The following is a 20561-nucleotide window of genomic DNA, read 5'->3' as shown; positions in this document are numbered from 1 at the left end:
TTTTTGCCTCCTTTACGTCTATATTTACTGATATTATCATTCGAAATACTTATGCAGCCCCAGAATCTCATGTTTTAATGCGATTCTGTAAACTGTAATTTTTTACAACCTTGTTTATAACCATGGCTGCAGTAAAAAAAAAAATTCACATGAAAGTAAAGATAATGATAGCACAGTGTATGTGAATATGAATTCTGCCCTTTGCTGCACCTGTCTCGCTCAGCTGTTGCCTCATGCAGACGACTGAATCAGGATACAGAGATGATCAGTCAGAGAATCTCAGATCTACCCAGAAAATGGGCAACTGTTGTTAGATGGCAAGTCTGTTTTTATAAACTCTATGTTTAGTCTACTCAGTGAAGTCAGACTACATCCTCTCAGCTGTTTGCGGCCACTGAGGATGAATATTGAGAACATTCTTGGCTTTTTGAATGACCTCATGAAATCATTTCATAGAATAGATAGAGACTTTTTCTGGACGGATTATGAGACAATGGGTCCCTGGGCACAGGGCCCCACAACATCTGAGTCGTGAGTAAAGCACACAAACTTTGCGGTTCTTTTGTGTCTTTTTGTAGTCATTTGGGTGTCTTTAAGGTCATTCTGTGTCTTATTAGGGCCCCTATGTCTCTTTGAGATAATTTTGTGTGTTAAGCCAGGTATACACTGTGTGATTTTGGGCTGCCCCACACGAAAGATGATCATCGTGACAGAAAAGTGCTGATATCTTTGGTCATGCCTCTTAAATGGTGTTCCTACGTCACACAGAGAGAGATTCAAGGATGGCCGTTGTCGAAGGCTTCTGACATTGTCAGAAACTGGGGACTGACCATCGCACTGTGTGACTGCTGTTACGACCCATGTCAACTAACCAACCAATAGAATCCATTTACATTCTCCTCCTCCTGCTCTTTTTCTGACACACATAAATGCCACTATAGAAAGGGCTCAGTTTTTTTGATCTTGCGTAGTGATGTCGATGGACATACATCATAGCCTGCAATTCAGTAGGTGATGTCATTGCACAGTCTGCATGCATCAGACTGACGTCGTACTCATTTTTATTAAGATCTATGTCGCAGAGTGTAGCTGCACTAAACTTATAAGATTGCAAAAATATCACAATAGCTTTATTTGGTTATTTTGTGTCACTTTGTAGTAGTTCTGTGTCTATTTGTGGTTGTTTTGTCCATTGTATTTTGTAGTTATTTTGTGTCTGTGTTTTCTCTTTGCATGTGTTTGTGGTCTATTTTTGTTTCTCTGGGGGCATTTTGACTCTTCTAAGTTATTATATGATAGTCTGAGTGGCATTTTGCAGGTGGGGGGGGGGGGGGGGGGCAATGACACTTTGAGCCCAGTAGGCCCATTCAGTAATCCATCCACAAGCCTTCCAACGATAAAAAATGTTGCACTAATGTGGCTGTTGGCTATGATTTTAGACAGAGAAAAAAATATAGCAAGAGTAAAATCACAAACATGTGTTTGTTCGCACAGTATTTCATGTTGTTCCAAAAGTAAATTCCCTATTTGATAAGACAGAATGATTTCTCCTGTTTAAGTACCACTTCAAATGCTAATGTAAAAGTAACGACATAGGCTTAAATGTTTTTCAGATGCTTTCATCAGCTGTTCTGGTACGAGGCTTTAGAGGCCTTGAGAGGCAGATTTCTTTCCAAAGAGGACAAAATTATATGTCTGGAGTGTTGTTTTTTTTTTCACTCCAGCAGCCATGAAAAAAGGAAATTCATGTCTTCAGAACGCCACCACAGTCTCAAAACTCCCTTAAATATTAGAAGAGTTTGTTACTGCTGCTCTCATTGCGCTAAGAATGTCGTCAGATACACAAAATTAACTCTTCTTTATGTCCTTTAGCTCTGTGTTAGTGTGTGAGCGCATTTATTTTCCAATCTGAGTCAGAACGTTGTAGCTTTTCAATACTGTCTGGACAGAAGGAGAGATTTGTGACTACTTTAATCAAAGTCAGCATATTGGGCCCTGGGCTATTTTTTTACTGTGCCAATATGTTAAAGAAAACATCATAATGGAGCTTATTTTCATTCCCAGAATGCCACAGCAAATCCAGTGTGCCATCACAAACCTCCCCTGAGTCCTTTAAATGAAAGGGCTGTTTATGATAATTAGGGTCTAATTTCAACTCAAAATCAAAACCAGTGCTTTTCTGTCAACGCGAAGGCAGATAATTCATGCTGAAGATGACAACAGCATAAAATACTATACCAGCAAATTTTAGATGTACATATTTGATCCACATGATTCATATGCACAATATTAACACCAATTTTCCAAATGTTATACATTTAATGGTGTTATTTTTTTCTCATTTGCATGTTAAGGGGAAAAAAAAGATATTTTCCAGCCATGTGATCCTAAAACCACATGTATTACCTAACACCAATTCGGTTCCAGTGCAAGAAAAGAAAAGCAGGCAGAAATGCAGTCTGATCTGGGACTAGTGTTTTTCAGTGCCAATCACAATTACAAACATGCCAGTCTATTAGAGCATGGGCTGGCCCAAGATTATCAAAATATTTTTCTATTGCTGAGCCTGCCAGTCAAAGTCCAAGACAAGGCTGATGACCAGGACAATATCTGAAATCACAGCAAAGCAATATGATGAGAAATTGTTATATTTTACCCCTGAAAGTCTGCCAGGCGGATAGCAACAATAATCTGTAAAACAGACCAAAGCCTGAGCAAGTGAAGGATTATTTTAGTGGACATATCTAATAGCATTGGACTTTCGACTCTTGGCACTGAGTCATGGATCCATATTACAGACGAAGGCAGGTGCATGAAAGGGAAGGCGATCCTAAAAATATCCCTGAGGATCCTCCTAGAGACTGGAAGACACTTAGTGTGTCCTCAGGCACCGCAGACGTGTTTCAGTGTTTCATTATATACAATGTTTTTTAAAATCTCTAAAGGGGGATTATTGGATCAAATAATTAATTTATAACTCATGCATTATAATAACAGATTATGCAGAGGTGTAGTGGTAGTTGATGATGTATACTGCTAGTTAGATGGGTATGTTACAGAGGAGAAAGTGGACATAGTCTCCTATATCCTATAGTCCTGTAAATGGCCACTGAAAAAAAGGTGTTTACCTCATATCGTACCTGTATATCCACTACACCCATGAGAATATGATAGAATTGCGCAGAATATATTGTTAAAGAATTCATACCCTTTCAGTTTTAAAACTACTAATAAATATATTACTTATAATCTGATCTATTTTTCTTCTTTAGTGGGCCTTCTTCATAAAGCATTAACATCTCTAAAATGCCATGTCAATTAGCAGCTCAGCTGTTGTAATTGCCATATAAAACTCATCCAGCCTGGCTGGAGCTGGACTCTGTGCTGCTGCTGTCAAATGACACATCAACAGTTTACAGGGAGGATATACGATACATTATCAGGTAAACACTTCCCTGTCTTGAGCCCCCCAGACTGTGAACAATGCCTCTAGGGCTTACTGGGATTATCCAAAGTATCTCCCCTCAAATAGCATGCTCGCCTTAAGTTGCTACAACTCCTCCCAGAGCAGGTTAGGCTCACCTGTGTGTGTGTGTGTGCGCGCGCGCGCACACACACACACACACACACACACACACACACTAATGTGTGCAAGGTGACAAGAGCCTCAAACTGTTTTTGCCGTTGCATGTTGTCCCACAACCTGCAACAGGACAAATTGAGACATCACAGATGAACAGGACACTGTCACTGAAATCAGAAATAATAATTTACTTGAAGAGCAAATATATCTCCAGATTTCAGCAATATTTAATATTTTAAATACTCATAATCTTACGAAGTCAAAAGACACTGGATAAAGAGTGAGGCACTACATGCTGTTTTTTGTTTCCACAGTGGTCAAACACACTGTTCATGAGTGTCATGCAGAGATTTAATGATGTGCCCATCCAGTGAGCTTCATCTGCATCTCGTCCATGCATTAAATGGCTTCTGTAACATTACCAGTGGGGAGACATTTCCGTGGGAGCTGCCTGCTTGTCCATCACATCCCATATAAAGGCGTATCAAAAGTCAAATGTTTGGGAGCAACGAATCGCAGAGCAGAGCCTTAAAAAACGCCCGGGCACCCACACACGCCCCCTCCAAAAAAGTATTGGATGTCTACAGGAATCCGGTCACCCCCCTCTTGAAAGTACATATTTGACAGGGCACAGTCAGGCAGAGCCTGCACTCCAGCTAAGTGTTCAGTTAGGCACAGACGCCCTAGCCGCACTCCCACTCTCTCCTTGCTTTTCATTTGGACGTTTTGTGGTGCCGAACAGCAATAAGCAGCCATGGATGCCATCAAGAAGAAGATGCAGATGCTCAAGCTCGACAAGGAGAATGCCTTGGACAGAGCTGAGCAGGCTGAGGGAGACAAGAAGGCAGCAGAGGACAGAAGCAAACAGGTCGGCTGATTTTTTTTTTCTTTTGTGGAAAATCCCAAAGATCCATAGAAAAAGCAGGAATACCAGCAGCAGTGTAAGGCTGCTGCCCTTTAATGGAACGCCTCCTAAATGCGGATTAATTACTTTCACGGAGAATCTCAAATAAGGATTAAATTAAGAATCCTTCCTGATTTTTTTTTTTTTTTTTTTTTTTTGATGTTAGAAATCCTTCTCTCGGCTGTTTTGGTGATGTAATTATAGCCTCGAAATTATGTTTATAATTTACAAAATTGTTTCACCCTAAAATGAATTATTGCATGTTTATTTAATATTCTGTTTAACCTTATGTTTTTTATATGCATGTGTAGTTAGAGGACGATATAAGAGAGTTGGAAAAGAAATTGCGCGTTACTGAAGACGAGAGAGATAAAGTGTTTGAAGAGTTCCAAACTGCTGAGGAAAAGCTGCTGACCGCTGAGGAGGTCGCCACCAAGGTATCGGTGCATGAGCTTCCCTAACTTTTCTTTTCTCTCTTTTTTCCCCCTGTCCTGTCCTCTCCTGTCCCGTGTGTGTGTCTCTCTCTGTCTGAATGCGCTCTTTGCGCCTCGTGCGCGCTCACGCCACTCCTCGCTGATCACCTCTGAAACTGTCTCGGCATTGACTGAAACTCGCCTCAGCTTGAGGACGATTTGGTAGCTCTGCAGAAGAAGCTGAAGGGAACTGAGGATGAGTTGGACAAGTACTCCGAGGCTCTTAAAGATGCCCAGGAGAAACTTGAGCTGGCTGAGAAGAAAGCCACCGATGTAAGTAAGGAAGGGATTCACAATGGCACCACTCCTGCACCACGCTGCTTCACACCTTCATTCTCTCATCACTGTGAGTGAGCGACAATTCAACACCACTGAGATATCACACCTATGTTCATTCAAACTCCAACATCAAAGTCCAATTTGACTTTTTGGCTCCAATTATCCAATTACTGTTGAACTGTCGCTCTTTTTTGATCACATGCACTATCACTTACACGTCTGTCCAAAGAAGGGTCATGTTGACCCATTATTTAAATCAAATCCCATAATGTCTCATAATATTTTTCCTTATATTGTATAGTCATTTTATGTATTTTGTCCCATTTGTGCCCAGTCCTATAGCTCTAAGGCTGAAAAGTCTTTTTTCACAGTGGAGTAGCCCAATGCGCACTCTAACATGGAGCGCAGAGAGCGAGCGCCTGGATAAATATAGCCCACTGCTTTATATGGTCAAGATAGAGCTCACATCTGCGGGCTGCGCTCTTTGCTTACCACAGGGGAAAAACACTGTTTCCTATCAAAATGATCCAGGAAGCGCACTAATTAAAAAAAAAAACAAAACAATAGCTCATCTACAGGAAACATTTAGCCCTTTAAAACTTCACGCCTTTTACAAATATTCCTTTGAATCCTGAGCTTATTGGTTTGATTTCTTTCAAAAATATGGAGAAACAAAAAGAAGGAAATGAACAACTTGGCAAGAAATCGCCTGCAAATTGTAAGAAACTGGTAGATTTAGGGATTTTTTTTTCTAGGAAAATACATCTAGAAAACTATGTTTATAAGTATTACAGAATTTTTATATTTTACTTACTTCCCCCAATTCATTTTTTAAATGTTTTTTTTAATTATTTTTAATTTATTTATTTACTTTACTTTTCTGAAACATTACGTTTGTTTCTTTTATTTTTTGTTAATTTTCAGGTAATTTCCAGTGTACTTTTTCCTATTGTCTTGCTAATGTTGGGGGTCATTTGTTTTTAAGTTGCTCATTGCCTTCCTCCATATTTTAAAAAATATGGGGGAAATATCTTTTGAAATATTTTCCCTTTTGCCCAAAAAAATAAGAAAAACTATACAAGTCATTTAAATGTAGGCATTTCAAATGAAACAAATACACCTTAGGTTCAAATAAACTTCTTTTTTTCACTACAAATGACCCCGTGAATGAGTTAGGGTGGTTCAAGTGCAGCAGACACTGTTCACAGGCGTAAATCAGGGGACTCAATTTACAGTGTGGCTTATAAGTGGCCTCAAGGATAACTCGTTGTCATAATCCTTTAATTGGATTCCCTCGAGACCTTATGTGACTCCTTTATAGTGAGTTTTAGCCTGTCACTTGATCTTTTATTCCCTTTAGTTCTATATATAGATGTCGTTTTTTTTCTTAATATTCCTATATGGAAGTTTAAGTTTGGCTGTAGTGGTCAAAAGAGTTTAACTACTACTTTGGGTTTTATGGCCTCGTTTTTCCCCTTTCATTCTCTTCTAGGGTTTTTCTGTGATATTTGCAAAGTCCAAACTGTAGTCTGTAATTACTGCATTCAGAGCGACTTATTGAATGCCCCTTTAGAAGTCTTTTTCTGCCATGCGTACTGCTCACAGTTGACCCGCAGAGAGCGCTGTGGCTCTGTTAGTCCACTCCAACCTTGATTGTTATAACAATGTGTTGACTGGTTGTGTTTTTATCATGAAAAAAAACATTGTTACTGTGCATCGATTATTGTGACATTTTTATTATTTCAAGGGGGAAATGTAGGCTTTTGTCAAATCATGCAGAATAGTTCTTTTATTTATTATTTTTGCGGTGTATTTTGAAATCAGCAGCACTTCCTGGACAAATGATTGCAAAACGCGTCTCTCCAGAAAGCTCGCGCACCTCTTCACGCAGCATTTTCAAGCACCATCAAGGACGTCATCTCGCTCCTTGGTCAATTTCTCGGAAACAGTTCGCGGTGAAGTCTTTAGTATATAATAATAGGTTGTACGGTGTAAACAATGGCCGGGGCTACATCGCTGGAGGCGGTCAAACGAAAGATCAAATCGCTGCAAGATCAGGCGGACGGTGCTGAAGAGAGAGCCGAGAGATTACAGAGGGACTTGCTCGCGGAGAGGAAAGCCAGGGAGCAAGTAAGCGTGTTTGTAGCGCGTGCTTATCAAATATGGAATCATCATCTTTTGGCCTTTCGTGTGTGTGTGTGTGTGTGTGTGTGTGAGAGCGAGAGAGAGAGCTCCATTTGATTGAGATTTCTCGTGATGCGCCGCGGTGGTGCAAGCTAAACTGGCTCCATGCAGTGGCACCAGAAAGCGCACACCATCGGGTTTGATAGCCTGCAGCTGAAGGCTAAAGCGCTTTAATTGAGAGCGTCAGGCCGCTGAAGTCAAAGCTGTTCACTGTGTTGCCTCACATCCCGTTCAGGGTTGCACATGCGTTTTCCTTTGATGCACCTTGCAGATAACGGTCCCGTTCAACCTGCTTTCCAGTAACTTCCGTTTATTGCGTTCTGCAGGTGAAACATTTGACACATTTGAATTAATATTTGCAGCAACCAGGAAGTCACATGTAAACCGTGGCAACAGTGAAGGTGCCAGGCTGCACTGTGCAGCTCGTGCTCTTTGACTTGCCCATATAAGGACAACAGGACTACAAAAGAGTGTGAACATAAGCAGCGGTTATCTAGACGGGAAATCAATCTTTCTGCAGGAGCTCAAAGCAGTCTGAGCATATCTCAGGCTGACAGATGCTCTTTTTTCAAAGAGGTGTTTTTAAACGGACTTGATAGCATTGCGCCATTTTATAGGCTATTAGTGACTTCAACCCAAGATTTACTTGAGATGCACTTTGATCCACCTCTGCACAGGAAACAGTCAAACCAGTAGTGGCAGTCTGCTTTCACTGAGCATTTTCAGGACAGTGTGAGTGTAGTACCTGTTGAACAGAAAGCAGAAGTAGCTACAGGTTTGCATAATCATAGAAAAGGCTATCTATATGTTGTAAATGTGATAAGTTAACCCTTTGAAATCTTAGAAAATTGGCTTGATTTCTTAAATTAAAAAAAGAGCAACCAAAGAAGAAATTAGCTCCAAATTAGTCAAAAATTCATGAAAACTACAAGAAAATTGCATGGAAATTGATTTTAAAAAGACAAAGTAAAAAACAAACAAACAAGACTTTGAAAACTGGTTAAAAAAAATAGAATAATTCTGTAACAAAATTTGAAATATGAAATTATGATAATTGTAGTTTTCTCTACCATTATATTTTTCCCCTAGCTTTAATGTTTTTTTTAAATGTCTTGCAATTTTTGTAACATTTCTTATCAAGTTGCTTAATGCCTTTTCAAAAAGTTAGGTCTTGCATTCAGTTTAAGTTTATGTGTCAGGGTAAAAGAATATATGTTGAATTTAGATGCATTTCATTTCATAATTTGCATTAATCTTTAACCCATGGAAAGAGGGCAATGACAAAGAAATAAGACAAACAAGACTTGGAAAAGTGCTTAAAAATTATAATAATTCTGTAATATAATTTTAAATATGAAATTCTGATCATTATAGTATTCCCTACTTTTTTATTTTTCCCCTAGCTTTTTGAAAAAAAAAACTTAAATCTGCTAATTTCTTGAATTTGTGTAACATTTGCTTTTAACAGATTTCCTTATAAACAGTTTTTCTCAGAGTTCAAAGGTTAAAATACTTGTGAGGGGCGTCTGAAAGCAGTACAAAAGAAGTGTTTCAGGCTTTAAAGGGTTAAATTATGCTTTAATGACTCCTATACTTGTGAAGTATCTGGGGAGGCTCCTCTGTGGTTGTATGTGTCATGTGAGCAGTCATTTACAGTTTAATTGTCCCCCTTTGACGTGAGCCTTGTTAATGTTCTCTCAGGGGCCTGGTAATAAGGCGGGGATCTTCTGTCAGCTGGGGACATTGTTATCGTAGACATAGTCAACAAGGAGTACAGGAAAGACTTCAGGGAGGGCTTTTCACACAGAGACACTTTTGACCCCCAAAAAATTCCAATTCCCCACTGACTCATTCACTCTTTGGGCTCAAGTGTTCACTCTTATCAGTTTTTCAGGTTTTTTGTTTGAGACGATGCGCTCCAAATTTTCTCCTGACATGCTCTTCCTCTCTCCCTAGGCTGAGGGAGATGTCGCTTCCCTTAACAGACGTATCCAGCTGGTTGAGGAGGAGTTGGATCGTGCTCAGGAGCGTCTGGCAACTGCCCTGACCAAGCTGGAGGAGGCTGAGAAGGCTGCTGATGAGAGCGAGAGGTGGGTTCTAATGAGCAGCGGAGACTCAGTCCCCTGATGTGTGCAGGGGCCAGGTGGCAGGGCTGTGTTTACATCTCTTTCTATGGAGCACAAGTGGGGCCTCTGTGCTGCAGGCGCTCCACAGACACACGAGCAGTGTCAGATTGTGCAGTCATTTCCTAACATTCCAAAATTCAATATTTTCCGCTTCTTTCAAGGATATTTTATGAGGATATATGAAAGATTTAGCAGCCAACACATCTAGACATGTGTGTTGTCAGGGAGATTAAAGGCTGTCCAGTCACAGCTCCTGACCTCTAACATCCCTTGACTTTTTTTTCTCGCATACAGAGGCATGAAGGTCATTGAGAACAGGGCCATGAAGGACGAGGAGAAGATGGAGCTGCAGGAGATCCAGCTCAAAGAGGCCAAGCACATCGCTGAGGAGGCTGACCGCAAATATGAGGAGGCGAGTTTTTCAGCCTCTGCCAGCCACCCCAAAACACTTGTGCAACGTCAAACGCACAGTTGCCCGTTCACAAAGTCAAGACTTGTCACAGACTTGTTACAGTTATTGATAATAGGTGGATTTCAAAGATAATTGTTAAATAATTTCTTAATTTGTTCATTCTGTATAACTTTTTATATGTTGTATAGTCCAATTAGGAAGCATTTAACCTAAATATGACAACACTTTTTTATAAAAGTTTAAGATAACATTTCGTTTTAATTTAGAATTTAGAGGCTGCATATAAACATTAGATAAAAACACACCACAATGTAACTGTAAGCAAACATTAGCGTTTATTGACCCATAGGGCCTGCTTTAATATTACACACACATATCGCTATGCGCACAAAATGAGCTTTTCAAAATCAAGCTTTTCAAAATCAAGCTTTAAGAAATATTATACATTAATATTATTTTCTACTTTCATTGAGTTTATTTTTTTCAACCAACATTAGTCCTAATCATAAATCATCAAATATTCAGTAATTTTAGACTTTTAACCCTTTAAATGCCAGTTTTTTGTCATGATGCCACTATGCTTAGATAGAAAAAAAAAACACAAAAAGAATGATTTTCAATATACTACATGCTAAGTAGGTTATTATTTTTCAATGATCACAGCCTGGGATATGTCAATGATTAGCAGCAACATTGAGTTTTATACATTATTATTTTATGCGCATTGTCCAATACTCACACTCTGCAGACAAAATGCACATTTCAAAATCAGGCTACTGAACATATTATACATTAATATGATTTTCTACTTTCATTGAGTTTATCTTTTTAAAACAAAATCCAGCCCAATCAAAAATATCAAATATTCATACATTTTCAGAATTTTAACCCTTTAAATGCCAGGTTTATGACATGACACCACTCTTATTTTAGATGAAAAATACAAACCAACACAAAAATGAATCATTTTCAATATACTACTGTACATGCAAAGTAGTTTTATTTTTTATTTTTATTATCATAGCCTGGGATATGTCAATGACTTTGACAATGACTTGATTATGACATTGCACTTAGTGGAAATAGCATGTATTTTCTCCATATGCCAAATATGGTATTTTTATGGCTGTTGGATCAAAAATGTCAGTTTGAATAGGTTTCAATGGTGCATTTTTTACACTTAATGGTATGAATATCACAATTTAGTTTCCACAGTGTATTTTAGACTTATTGTAGGAGCTGAGCGGGTATTCCAAGATTAAACAAAAATACACAATTTTACCAAAATGTATGCAATATGCATGAACAGAGTCAAAATAACAGAAAAATATGAAGAATGAAAAGTGCATAAAATGCACCAAACAGTCCCTTAGTTAGGGAGGTTAATCATATTAGAGAGGTACACTTTCACTTTGATAAAAACCTTAAACCACATCCTAGCTGTGTCATAGTCATCAAGTATCGGTTGTTGTAACACTTTGTTGTGCTGCACATAAAGGTCGCCCGTAAGCTGGTCATCATTGAGGGTGACCTGGAGCGTACAGAGGAGCGCGCTGAGCTGTCAGAAAGGTAAGATCTTTCACATTTCACGTGCACTCACACTTGTATGTGCGCTTGCATTCCACCATTTGAAGCTTTGAGCATTAATACCAAAAGTATCAGCATTTGTGTCCTGAGCAGTGTGTCCTGTGTTGTTACTGTGTGTGCTGACTATTTGCATGCTCTCCACGGTTGGAATGGTTTTGGCTTGTGCACGTTTGCCACACCCACTAACAGACGGGCTCGGAGAGCGGAAGATGAGCTAAGGGTTTTGGAGCAAAGCATGAAATCAATAAACTCCTCAGTCACACAGGTACTACAAACAAAAAACTAACACTTTTATCTTTGATGAGTGGCTCTTCCCACTTCGATTCATGCTGCTGAGTGTACCCTCTGCTTTGCTTGCTCTGCTTGTTCTTTTCCTCTTTTTTTTTTGCTCTTTTATTTTGGGCATGTTTCACGCCTCTAACATGGCAGAGACTGTGTAAGAATAACACCTCACCTTTTAGAGCAGCATGAATTTGATGCTAAAATACCATTTGCTAAATTTCTGATTTTACTGTAAGCCACATCTTTCTGTATGAGTTGCTATTCTCACATTCCTGCTCTGTTAAGGCACTTTTAAGGTACTTAGGGTTCCCTCCTGGTTTAATCCCTGTAGTTTCTTATTTATCTTGTTTCCTCTCCCCCTCTGTCTTTGTTTCCTTCATCCTGTTTTGGTTTTCTCCATCCTCGCTTCCCTCCTTTTTTTCCCCACCCCCATTTTCTTCTCCTTTGCAACCTTACCCCCTCGTCTAAAACACCAGCAAATGCTCTGAGCTTGAGGAAGAGTTGAAAACTGTGACCAACAACCTGAAGTCACTGGAGGCCCAGGCTGAGAAGGTAAGCGTGACCTTCCTGCAGAGTGCGTGCTGTCAGACCCCTCGGCTCCCTGTTAGAGCGGGTGGACGGGGAGCAGAAGAGCCTGGGGAGCCAAATTTTTCTTTTTTCATGCTATCTATCTGTGAAAATGAATTAAAATTAGGGCTATCAAACGATTCATTTTTAAAATCACAGTTAGTCACAGACTTTCAATAGTTAATTGCCGTTAATCACATTGCATAGCATTTTAAGAATCAATACAAGATATTCCAACAATAAAGCCGCACCACCCCTCCCCCACTTCTCTTAGCCAAAGTTGAGGAATAATTAAAAATAATAAATATGACAACCACATAACAACACATATTGATTAATAATAAGTATAATGACTAAGATAACTTAGTGTAAAACAGAGGAAAAAAATGGGGGAAATGGGGATACAGTTATTTAAGATAAAATAAGTGATAATAAAAAAAAATCAAGAAAAAATATCATTTAAAAATAAATGAAAAATTAATTAAGAGAGAGTAAAGTCTATACATACCAGTTGCTGTAATGTATAGTAAGCTGATTTTCAAAAGATTCAACTGCTATTGAAGGTAGATTTATTTCATTTGTCCATCATCTCAGCCCGGTAGTCGTTCTCTGGAAAGTGAGATCAGGCTGTTTACATATTTGATCAGAGGCTGCCAGTTACTGTAAAATTGGTCAGTCAAACCCTTTTATAGAGAATTCTTGAGGTCAGAGGTCAAGGAAACCCTGTGAAATAAGCACTCTGTTTTTCCGTTGACAAAATTTAGCCTGAATTTGAAGCATTATTTAGTCCCCTTACTGAGAGGCTGGTGGGACCTGTTTGGCACCACTGAATTTCGTAGGTTTTCTAATTTAATATGATACTAGTATAATCACTCTTACTTCAAAATGCAGTGCATTTTGATAGGAAAGGCAGCCGGCGATTAAAAAAAATTAACACGTTAATTATGGACCTTAATTTCATCGTGATTAATGCATTAACGCTGACAGCACTAATTAAAATTTGTTTGATTGTACTAGGATATTCATAGCTTGAATCCGTACCCAAATGTTTGACACCTATCATTCTTTTTGTCCCACAGTACTCACAGAAGGAGGACAAATACGAGGAGGAGATCAAGGTCCTCACCGACAAGCTGAAGGAGGTAAAGTTTCACAGACTCTTTATTTGGAGTTGCTGGCTGAGTCCAGAATAATAAGTCCCGGCTGCTGCATCACACTGTGAGTGTTGGACTAACTCATAAATCTGTCTCTGTGACACAGGCTGAGACTCGTGCTGAGTTCGCTGAGAGATCAGTAGCCAAGCTTGAGAAGACCATTGATGACTTGGAAGGTATGACTTTTTTGAATGCTACTCTGGTTATATCTTTAGCACTTTTTTTTGTTGCTTTGCTCTTTATCTCTTCTTCTGCTCCCCTCTTAATGCCATCATGGCTCTTTCTCATACATCATTCTTTTGTTGTGGGGACTCTTACCCTTTCTTTATGAAGGGTACTTGATTTGTTTCAAGCTAGGGAAGAATGGCTTTGAAGTTTATCAGTGATATCAGGCCTTCATGTTGATTTAGTGTTCAAGGACTCGTGAGTGCTCATGGCTTAGTGAGTGAGAGTGAAATGTGCCGGAGGCTTTTTCCATGACTTTTGTTTCACTTCCATTCCATCATTTTCTGGTGTAACTCTGTTTTCCTTTTTTCCCTCTTGTTTTCAATTTTTTTTCTCTGTCACTTCTTCCTGTCCTCTCTCTCTCTTCTCAATGTTCTGGATGCTTCACCCTTCACCTCCTTGCCACGTGCTCCTTCACCTTTGCCCCCTCATTCCCCCTGCACTCCCCCGGCCCACCAATAGATGAGTTGTATGCCCAGAAACTGAAGTACAAGGCCATCAGCGAGGAGCTGGACCACGCCCTCAACGACATGACTTCCATGTAATTTTCAACTCGCTGCTCCTGCTTGCTCCGCCGTCACCTTTTCTCCCCCTGCATCTCTCTCCCCTGTACACCAGTTACCCCTCTTCCATCCCCTCCCTTATATTTCTTTCCACCCATCAGAACTAATGCATCCAACCATTTATCTGCTCCTAAACGGTTATGCAGCTATTAGGCTTGGGCAGTATCAAGGTATTAGCGTGGTATTCAGAAATCCTAAAGGTATGGTTTGCAATTTTGTCAAAATTGCAGGCACTCCTCAGTCTGTTAAAACTGATGCTGTATTGAGGCGACGTCTTGTAGTGTACAATATGGGCCACCAGAGGGCAGTCTCTACTGGTGGAACAAGCAGCTGAGCTGACAAAGATGGCAACTGTGAGTGGTGGGGATAATGTTACAAGACCAGTAAAAAAAAAAAAAAGGAAATGCCTCTGCCCTGTTTGGGAGTCTTACCACATAGAACTTTTTTCTACAATCTGTTTATTGAATTTTTTCAAAGACAACAGTTAAAAAAGACGGTCATAACTGGTCAGTGCAGTAGATATGAAACAAAAGCGTCAGTAGTGAAACAGAAGCAATATAAAATCAAGACAGGACTAAGACATGACAGATACAACAAATGAAATCATTACCCAGACCAAGACAAAAACCAAAACTTAGTAATAAAATAAAAACTGAAAAATACAATTACAATTTTACAATGGTGGCCAATTGAAAAAAAAACTTTTATTTAAACCTTCACTGCAATACTGCAAGTGGTCACTAGAGAAAATTGGGGGCCTGGTTTCAACCCAGCAAGACTTGACACTGTAACAAAAAACTGAACTGAACTTAAAAAAAAGCTAGTGTCTGGCCTGTCATAAAAAAAAAAAGAAAAAGGTAGTCAAAATAATAAGTTTCTTTTTACAGTGCAGGCAAACTGTATATTCACCAATGACTCAGCTTCTTACACTTCTTTTTCTTACAGTTACAGTTATCTTTTTTGCTGTATTTTCTTACACAAATACCGTCACATCCGGTCCACCCGAGTGAAATGTCAGGAAGGTATGAAAAGATAGATACCGCCCCAAGCCTAGCAGTTGTGTTTTTGACTTGTCTCAAAGTTTCACGTCTTAAACAGACATTCTGTGTCTGTATCATTGAAGTCCACTTGCAAAAAATGACAATTCACATCGAGTGGTTCCCTCTCCCACTTCTGCATTAGTGTGGTTATGATGATACTGATCTCTCTTTGTATCGGTATCGTTGGTGTTTAAGAATGCTGTAAACTGGACTGAAGTCATGTGATGCATTCTTTGATTTTGTTATTTGATGCATTTTTTTTTTTTTTTATAGTTTTAAGACTTTTCTAAATATTCATGATATTTACATGGGATGTTTTAAAAAAGCAATGCATGCAAATTGCCTCTTGAAATGTTGACCGATAGGAAAGCATTTCACTGAATCTGACTGGCTCACTGTTAGGCTCACATAGGGTTATGAGTGTTTCCTCTTTCCTCTGATACTAACATGGTCCTCTTCTGTTGAGAAGAAAGGCCCCCCATGTGTTTGCGAGATCCCCTTGTTGTTCTGTACTAGATGAAGGTGTCACAGTTAAGCATCACTGTGGTTGAAACCCAAATTTTGCTAAATTAATGTTGTCCCTAAACATTTCTGTGGGAGATTGACTACATGCACCACATCGGTTTGTGTTTTAGCAGAAAGGTCTTGATGTATTCACAGGGGGAAGCTGTTCAACCTCCAGTTTGTGTTTGTCAGCGTTTGCTAGATTACAATGTATCGTCGCGGTGCATTGTGGGTTTGTAGTGTTGTGCCGTGGCTCCTGCGCATCTCAGATTCCTGTAGGTCCCACGCCAACCCCCCTGGTTCACTGTACCTCTTCTCTCCCACACAGATAAATGTTTTACACCTCATCAAAGACGCCTCCTGCCGGCTGAGCGGCACCTGTCCGCTCCTCCAGCCCTCTCTCGATTTCTCCTTTCCTCTCTGTCTTTGCTTTCCTCTCCTCCTCATGTTTCCATCCTCATGTCGAACTTACTCGCAATCCCATCACTTGTACAGAATCCTAGAATCTTTCTGCATTGTGTAAAAAATAAACGTCCTTCCTTCTATGTATGCTGTATCTCTTTACTCTGTCCTGTTTTTTTTTCTTTTTAATTTATTTATTTTCAAGTGGCTCTAATAAAACCAGGAAGCCTTGATTTTATGTTTTTTTTCATTTTTCTTTCTGCATCTCAACAAACCATTAGTTGAGCTTTTACCCTGCTGTCCTTCTTTCTTGTTCTTTTTATTTTCTTCAAACGTTGTTCTGTGAAGCTGAGATATTAGGAATATTGCAGTGGTGCTATACGCAGCACAGAAACCTTAAACAACTACAGGTACTTAACTGAAAGCTGAGCCAAGTTGTCTTCTCTCTTAGCGTTTGAGCCTGATGCATGTAAGCACTTTTCAACATTTAGTACTGTGACAGGAGAAGCCGACTGGAGAGATTTGAGAATGGTAGGGTCGTTAGTGTTGGATTGGGGGTTTTTTGGGGGGAAGATGGTAGTGAAGTTAAGAGTGTGATGGTATACAGAACAGAATGTAAGATTTGTTGAGCTTCATCTGGTTGCTGGAAAAATTGGATGAAACTGCTATCAGTGATGATAAGACATGGGCTTTGTATGATACACAGTATCCTGTCATATATTTAAATAAAAATACAAACACACATTCTGAGTCGTTTTATTAAAGTTATTCCCAGACCTGCAGACAGAGAAAGATGAGCAGAAGTGAGCATTTTTTTCTGATGTTGTGTTTTGAGATGCCAAAGTTCAAATTGGACTGCAGAAAAATTTTAGAACCATGTCCGTAAAACGACAAAACTGAAGCCACAAACGGGTAAACTGTCAGTAGCAGTTTTATGCAGTTCTGATGTTGATCAGCCATATTTAAGCATATGGTAAGATGCTCTGGAGAGAATGTTATGAGCAAAATAGCAGGTATACTTTACTATTTTTTTTTTTTTCAGTTTTGTTCCAACAGATTAAAGATTTAATTTTTAATTTAATTTTTTAACCTGAACTCTATTCTTCCTTCTTTTTTTTGGGAAGTAACTAATGGGAACACCACTTTTTGGAACTGGTCAAATACTGTGCAAGTGGCACTGGCGGAACAGGCTTCATTCATTTACAGCTACTAAAAGTGCTTGTTTTTGCCACGAACAGGCTCAGATTATTATTATGACTGTCTAATAATAGTATTGAAGGGATCCCAACAGAAACCTTTGGGTTAAAGACAAATATCCTTTTAGTTTAACCAGAAACAGCCCTTAAATCACTTTTGGCATTCCCCAAAGGCCATTTAAATAAACAGTAATTTTAGTGTGCATACAGCCAACATATTTTCACATCTAACTGAGTGAATTAAGGATTTATTTCAACAAAACCAGAGTTGGTGATTGTTGGAGGAGTGGGATGATGAAGAAAGTTGGCTTTTGTGACTCATTTCATTTCTGTTGACTTTAAATGAAGTGTGTTTTCCGATTATTAAATGACAGTTTATTTAAATGAAGTCTGGTGGGTTTGGCGATGGTGAATTCTGGGTGATTTCTTGTTTAATCATTAGGATCATACTCTGACGGAAAGGTGTATCATAGTGGGGTCCTTTCTAAAATGTTGTTTAACATTTAATAACAATCTGAGACTGTCAGTAGAAAAAACACTTTTAGTGGATGCACATTGAGGGTGCATATGCCCCAAGTGGTTATACTTCAGCCTGTGTCACAGCTACAGGTTCTCGCTCAATGCTGGACAAATTTCAAAAATTGTTGTTCCCATTAGTCATTAATACAAACATTACCTGTAAAGCTGCCGTTCAAGCCTTTAACCTTTCTGGGTTAAATCTGCTCATCCTCTGTTTTCACTATCCACACTGTCCTTTGCTTTATCTGCTGTAGACAAAAATCTAAATTGCCAAAAGAGAGCATGAAAACACTGTTTTGTGTTATTTAAAGGCCATTCAGATACTGTCAGTGTTTCATAAAGATTTTATCAAAAGCCTCTGGTGATGTGTTCCAGAGCAGGTAGGTATCAACAGGCGTCTTCTCTTTTTCCCTATTTTCCTCTAAACTCCTGTCCTCTCTCTGTTTTCCAACTTGCTCTCTGACTGCAAAGATCGCCTCCACCAGCAACTTCAGAAAAACCGCCTTCTCACTAACGAACTCCGCGTGGCCTTGAATGATGACTAAAAATTGTGTGAATGTTTTACGTTGTTAGTTTATGGTCTTGTGTTCGATATGTGTGTGACAATCTGATCCAGAGCGAGATCCAGAGCTCTTCCGTTTGCATTGTCCTCTACAATGCCTGCACTGCTTGAAACCCATGTTGCTGTTTGTTCAAATGGAATTAGTGCAAATCAGGGATAATTTCAAATATATAATTTTATAGTCTTAACATCCCTAGTATTATAATATAGAGTCATAACTTTTTATGGATTGTTGTGGTGTTTATTTGCATTAACCCTTTAACACCTGGATCGTCATCAATTCTCTTGTGCTTTTCACAAGCGTCTAAACCTCTCAGATCTGAGAAAATTGGTTTTAATTATTTTGAAGAGTTTTGGAAAAAAAAAAAAGGCAATGAGAAACTTGGAAAGAAATATCCCACAACTTGCAAAACATTGCGTCAGGTGAAAAGGTGAAAAATAGTTATTCTACAAAATAAAACATATTTTGGTTTGGTGTTTTTTAGCACTTTCTTAAGGTCATTTTAGTTTTTTCTTTTTCTTTTTTGTTGCTTATTTTCAAGTTATTTTCTTCTAACTTTTCTGTAAATGTCCTGCTAATGTTTTGGCTACTTTTTTGTTAAGTTGCTCATTGCCTCACTTCTTTCATGCCTTTGAAAGAAACCAAGCCAATTTACTCAGGTGTTGAAGGGCTAATAAGAATTTGTAACCTGTTTGCATGTTGGATTGCACATCATAATATCAGCTTGTTTACTCAGTGTGTTTTTCTTGTTTTCTGTCAGTGAAGTGTCAGTTTTAAAGCACTCACACTTGATCTGAGTGACGCAGCTGAATTGATCATTAACACAAGCAAGCTCATTTTGACTGGCTGTTGTGAGATTAAAACCTTCTCCATTTGATGTTCTAACAGAGAAACTGTCACAAGCTAAAGAAGAGAACCTCGATATGCACCAGATGCTGGACCAGACTCTAATGGAACTGAATAATTTGTGAAAGCACGGTCTGACCCCACACGCACTGTGGTTTTCGGCTTTTTTTGTACTTGCACCTTGCTTACCATAAACCCCTCCTCGCGTACCTTGCCCGTGGTGGAGATGAAACAGCCAGATGCTACTCCTATTGCACCGTCCTGCCTTCAGTGGAACTCGACCAAGGAGCACAGCTAAGGGGAAGCAAAGCTTTAACCATTCCCTTTGATGAAGCCTAAACCGAGAAACGAGATTGCTTTCGCAAGCAAGTTTTTATTCTTTTAATGGTGTCTGCCTTTTGCAATCCTTGAGAGAGTTCTTTTTTTTTTTTTTTTTTTTGACAAGTCATCTGGTGAAATGACGTGCAAGATTATTTGCTACGTCTGCATTGAAGCTGATCTGGTACGTTCCATTCCACCTTGATAATGCACAAACCAAAGGACAAAGTGGATAAATTTTGCACCAAGTTAAACCTCAGCGTTATGCACATTTTCAATTCTGTAAGACAAACTATAATTAAAAAAGATACATTCCCTCCTCCCAGAAACTTTCCTCACAAGTGTAAGTATACATTGGCCCTGTATACTGGTGCTACTCTATTCTTTAAGCAATGACCGGAAATGCTAATGCATTATAGTATATTCTTATTCTCTTATGGTTCAAAATTTTTTCATCTTGTCTATAAAGTATGGTTTCAGTCATCTGGTTGTGCATTTTTAGCATTGTATTAATGTAGATGTCTCAAGTGTTTATCATATCTGAAATGTACAGATTATGAAAATAAATAAAAGCACGTTTTGAAAGTTTTCTATCTTTGTTTGTAATATGTACTTAAGCCTTTAAAACCCAAATTGGTATCAGTGTTCTTGTGCTGCGTTCAGATGCTTTTCACCATCTATTCAACCCCCCTGAAACGTGAAAAGATTGGTTTGTTGTCTTTCCAAAGAAGAGAAAGCATGGAGAAAAAAAAGGCAATGACCAACTGGGCAAGGGACGCGCCACAAAAGAAATACATAAACAGTGACAAGAAAATTACCTTAAATTTAGTTTTT

General features: G+C 39.0%; 1 protein-coding gene across 6 annotated transcripts; it reads left to right on the top strand.

The window, feature by feature from the left end:
• Positions 1-4221: 4221 nt before the first annotated feature.
• Positions 4222-20315, top strand: tpm1 (tropomyosin 1 (alpha)). Of its 6 annotated transcripts, XM_042496346.1 has the most exons (10): positions 4224-4451; positions 5108-5233; positions 9380-9513; positions 9844-9961; positions 11460-11530; positions 12307-12382; positions 13477-13539; positions 13658-13727; positions 14239-14317; positions 16212-16428. In XM_042496346.1, exons 1-10 carry the CDS (start codon positions 4338-4340, stop codon positions 16213-16215), a joined length of 855 nt encoding a protein of 284 aa, XP_042352280.1. In that variant the 5' UTR covers positions 4224-4337; the 3' UTR covers positions 16216-16428. The 6 variants fall into 6 exon arrangements, with proteins under 6 accessions (XP_042352282.1, XP_042352281.1, XP_042352284.1 ...); XM_042496348.1 differs by lacking the exons at positions 5108-5233; positions 14239-14317; positions 16212-16428 and adding exons at positions 4799-4924; positions 19452-20315 and having other exon boundaries at positions 4222-4451; XM_042496347.1 differs by lacking the exons at positions 14239-14317; positions 16212-16428 and adding an exon at positions 19452-20315 and having other exon boundaries at positions 4223-4451.
• The last annotated feature ends 246 nt before the right edge of the window (positions 20316-20561 follow it).

The sequence above is a fragment of the Plectropomus leopardus genome, chromosome 11, assembly GCF_008729295.1.
Source record: "Plectropomus leopardus isolate mb chromosome 11, YSFRI_Pleo_2.0, whole genome shotgun sequence".
Taxonomy (NCBI): domain Eukaryota; kingdom Metazoa; phylum Chordata; class Actinopteri; order Perciformes; family Serranidae; genus Plectropomus; species Plectropomus leopardus.
The sequence above is the reverse complement of the archived record's forward strand: the minus strand, read 5'-3'. Positions and strand labels throughout refer to the sequence as shown.

What these genes read in the sequence shown, in the direction of transcription:
- tpm1 (XM_042496348.1), top strand. Translation starts at nt 4,338, where the DNA reads ATGGATGCCATCAAGAAGAAGATGCAGATGCTCAAGCTCGACAAGGAG. An exon ending in GCTGCTGATGAGAGCGAGAG is followed by an intron (nt 9,514 to 9,843) that starts GTGGGTTCTAAT and finishes TCTCGCATACAG; the next exon opens with AGGCATGAAGGTCATTGAGA. An exon ending in CTGACCGCAAATATGAGGAG is followed by an intron (nt 9,962 to 11,459) that starts GCGAGTTTTTCA and finishes CTGCACATAAAG; the next exon opens with GTCGCCCGTAAGCTGGTCAT.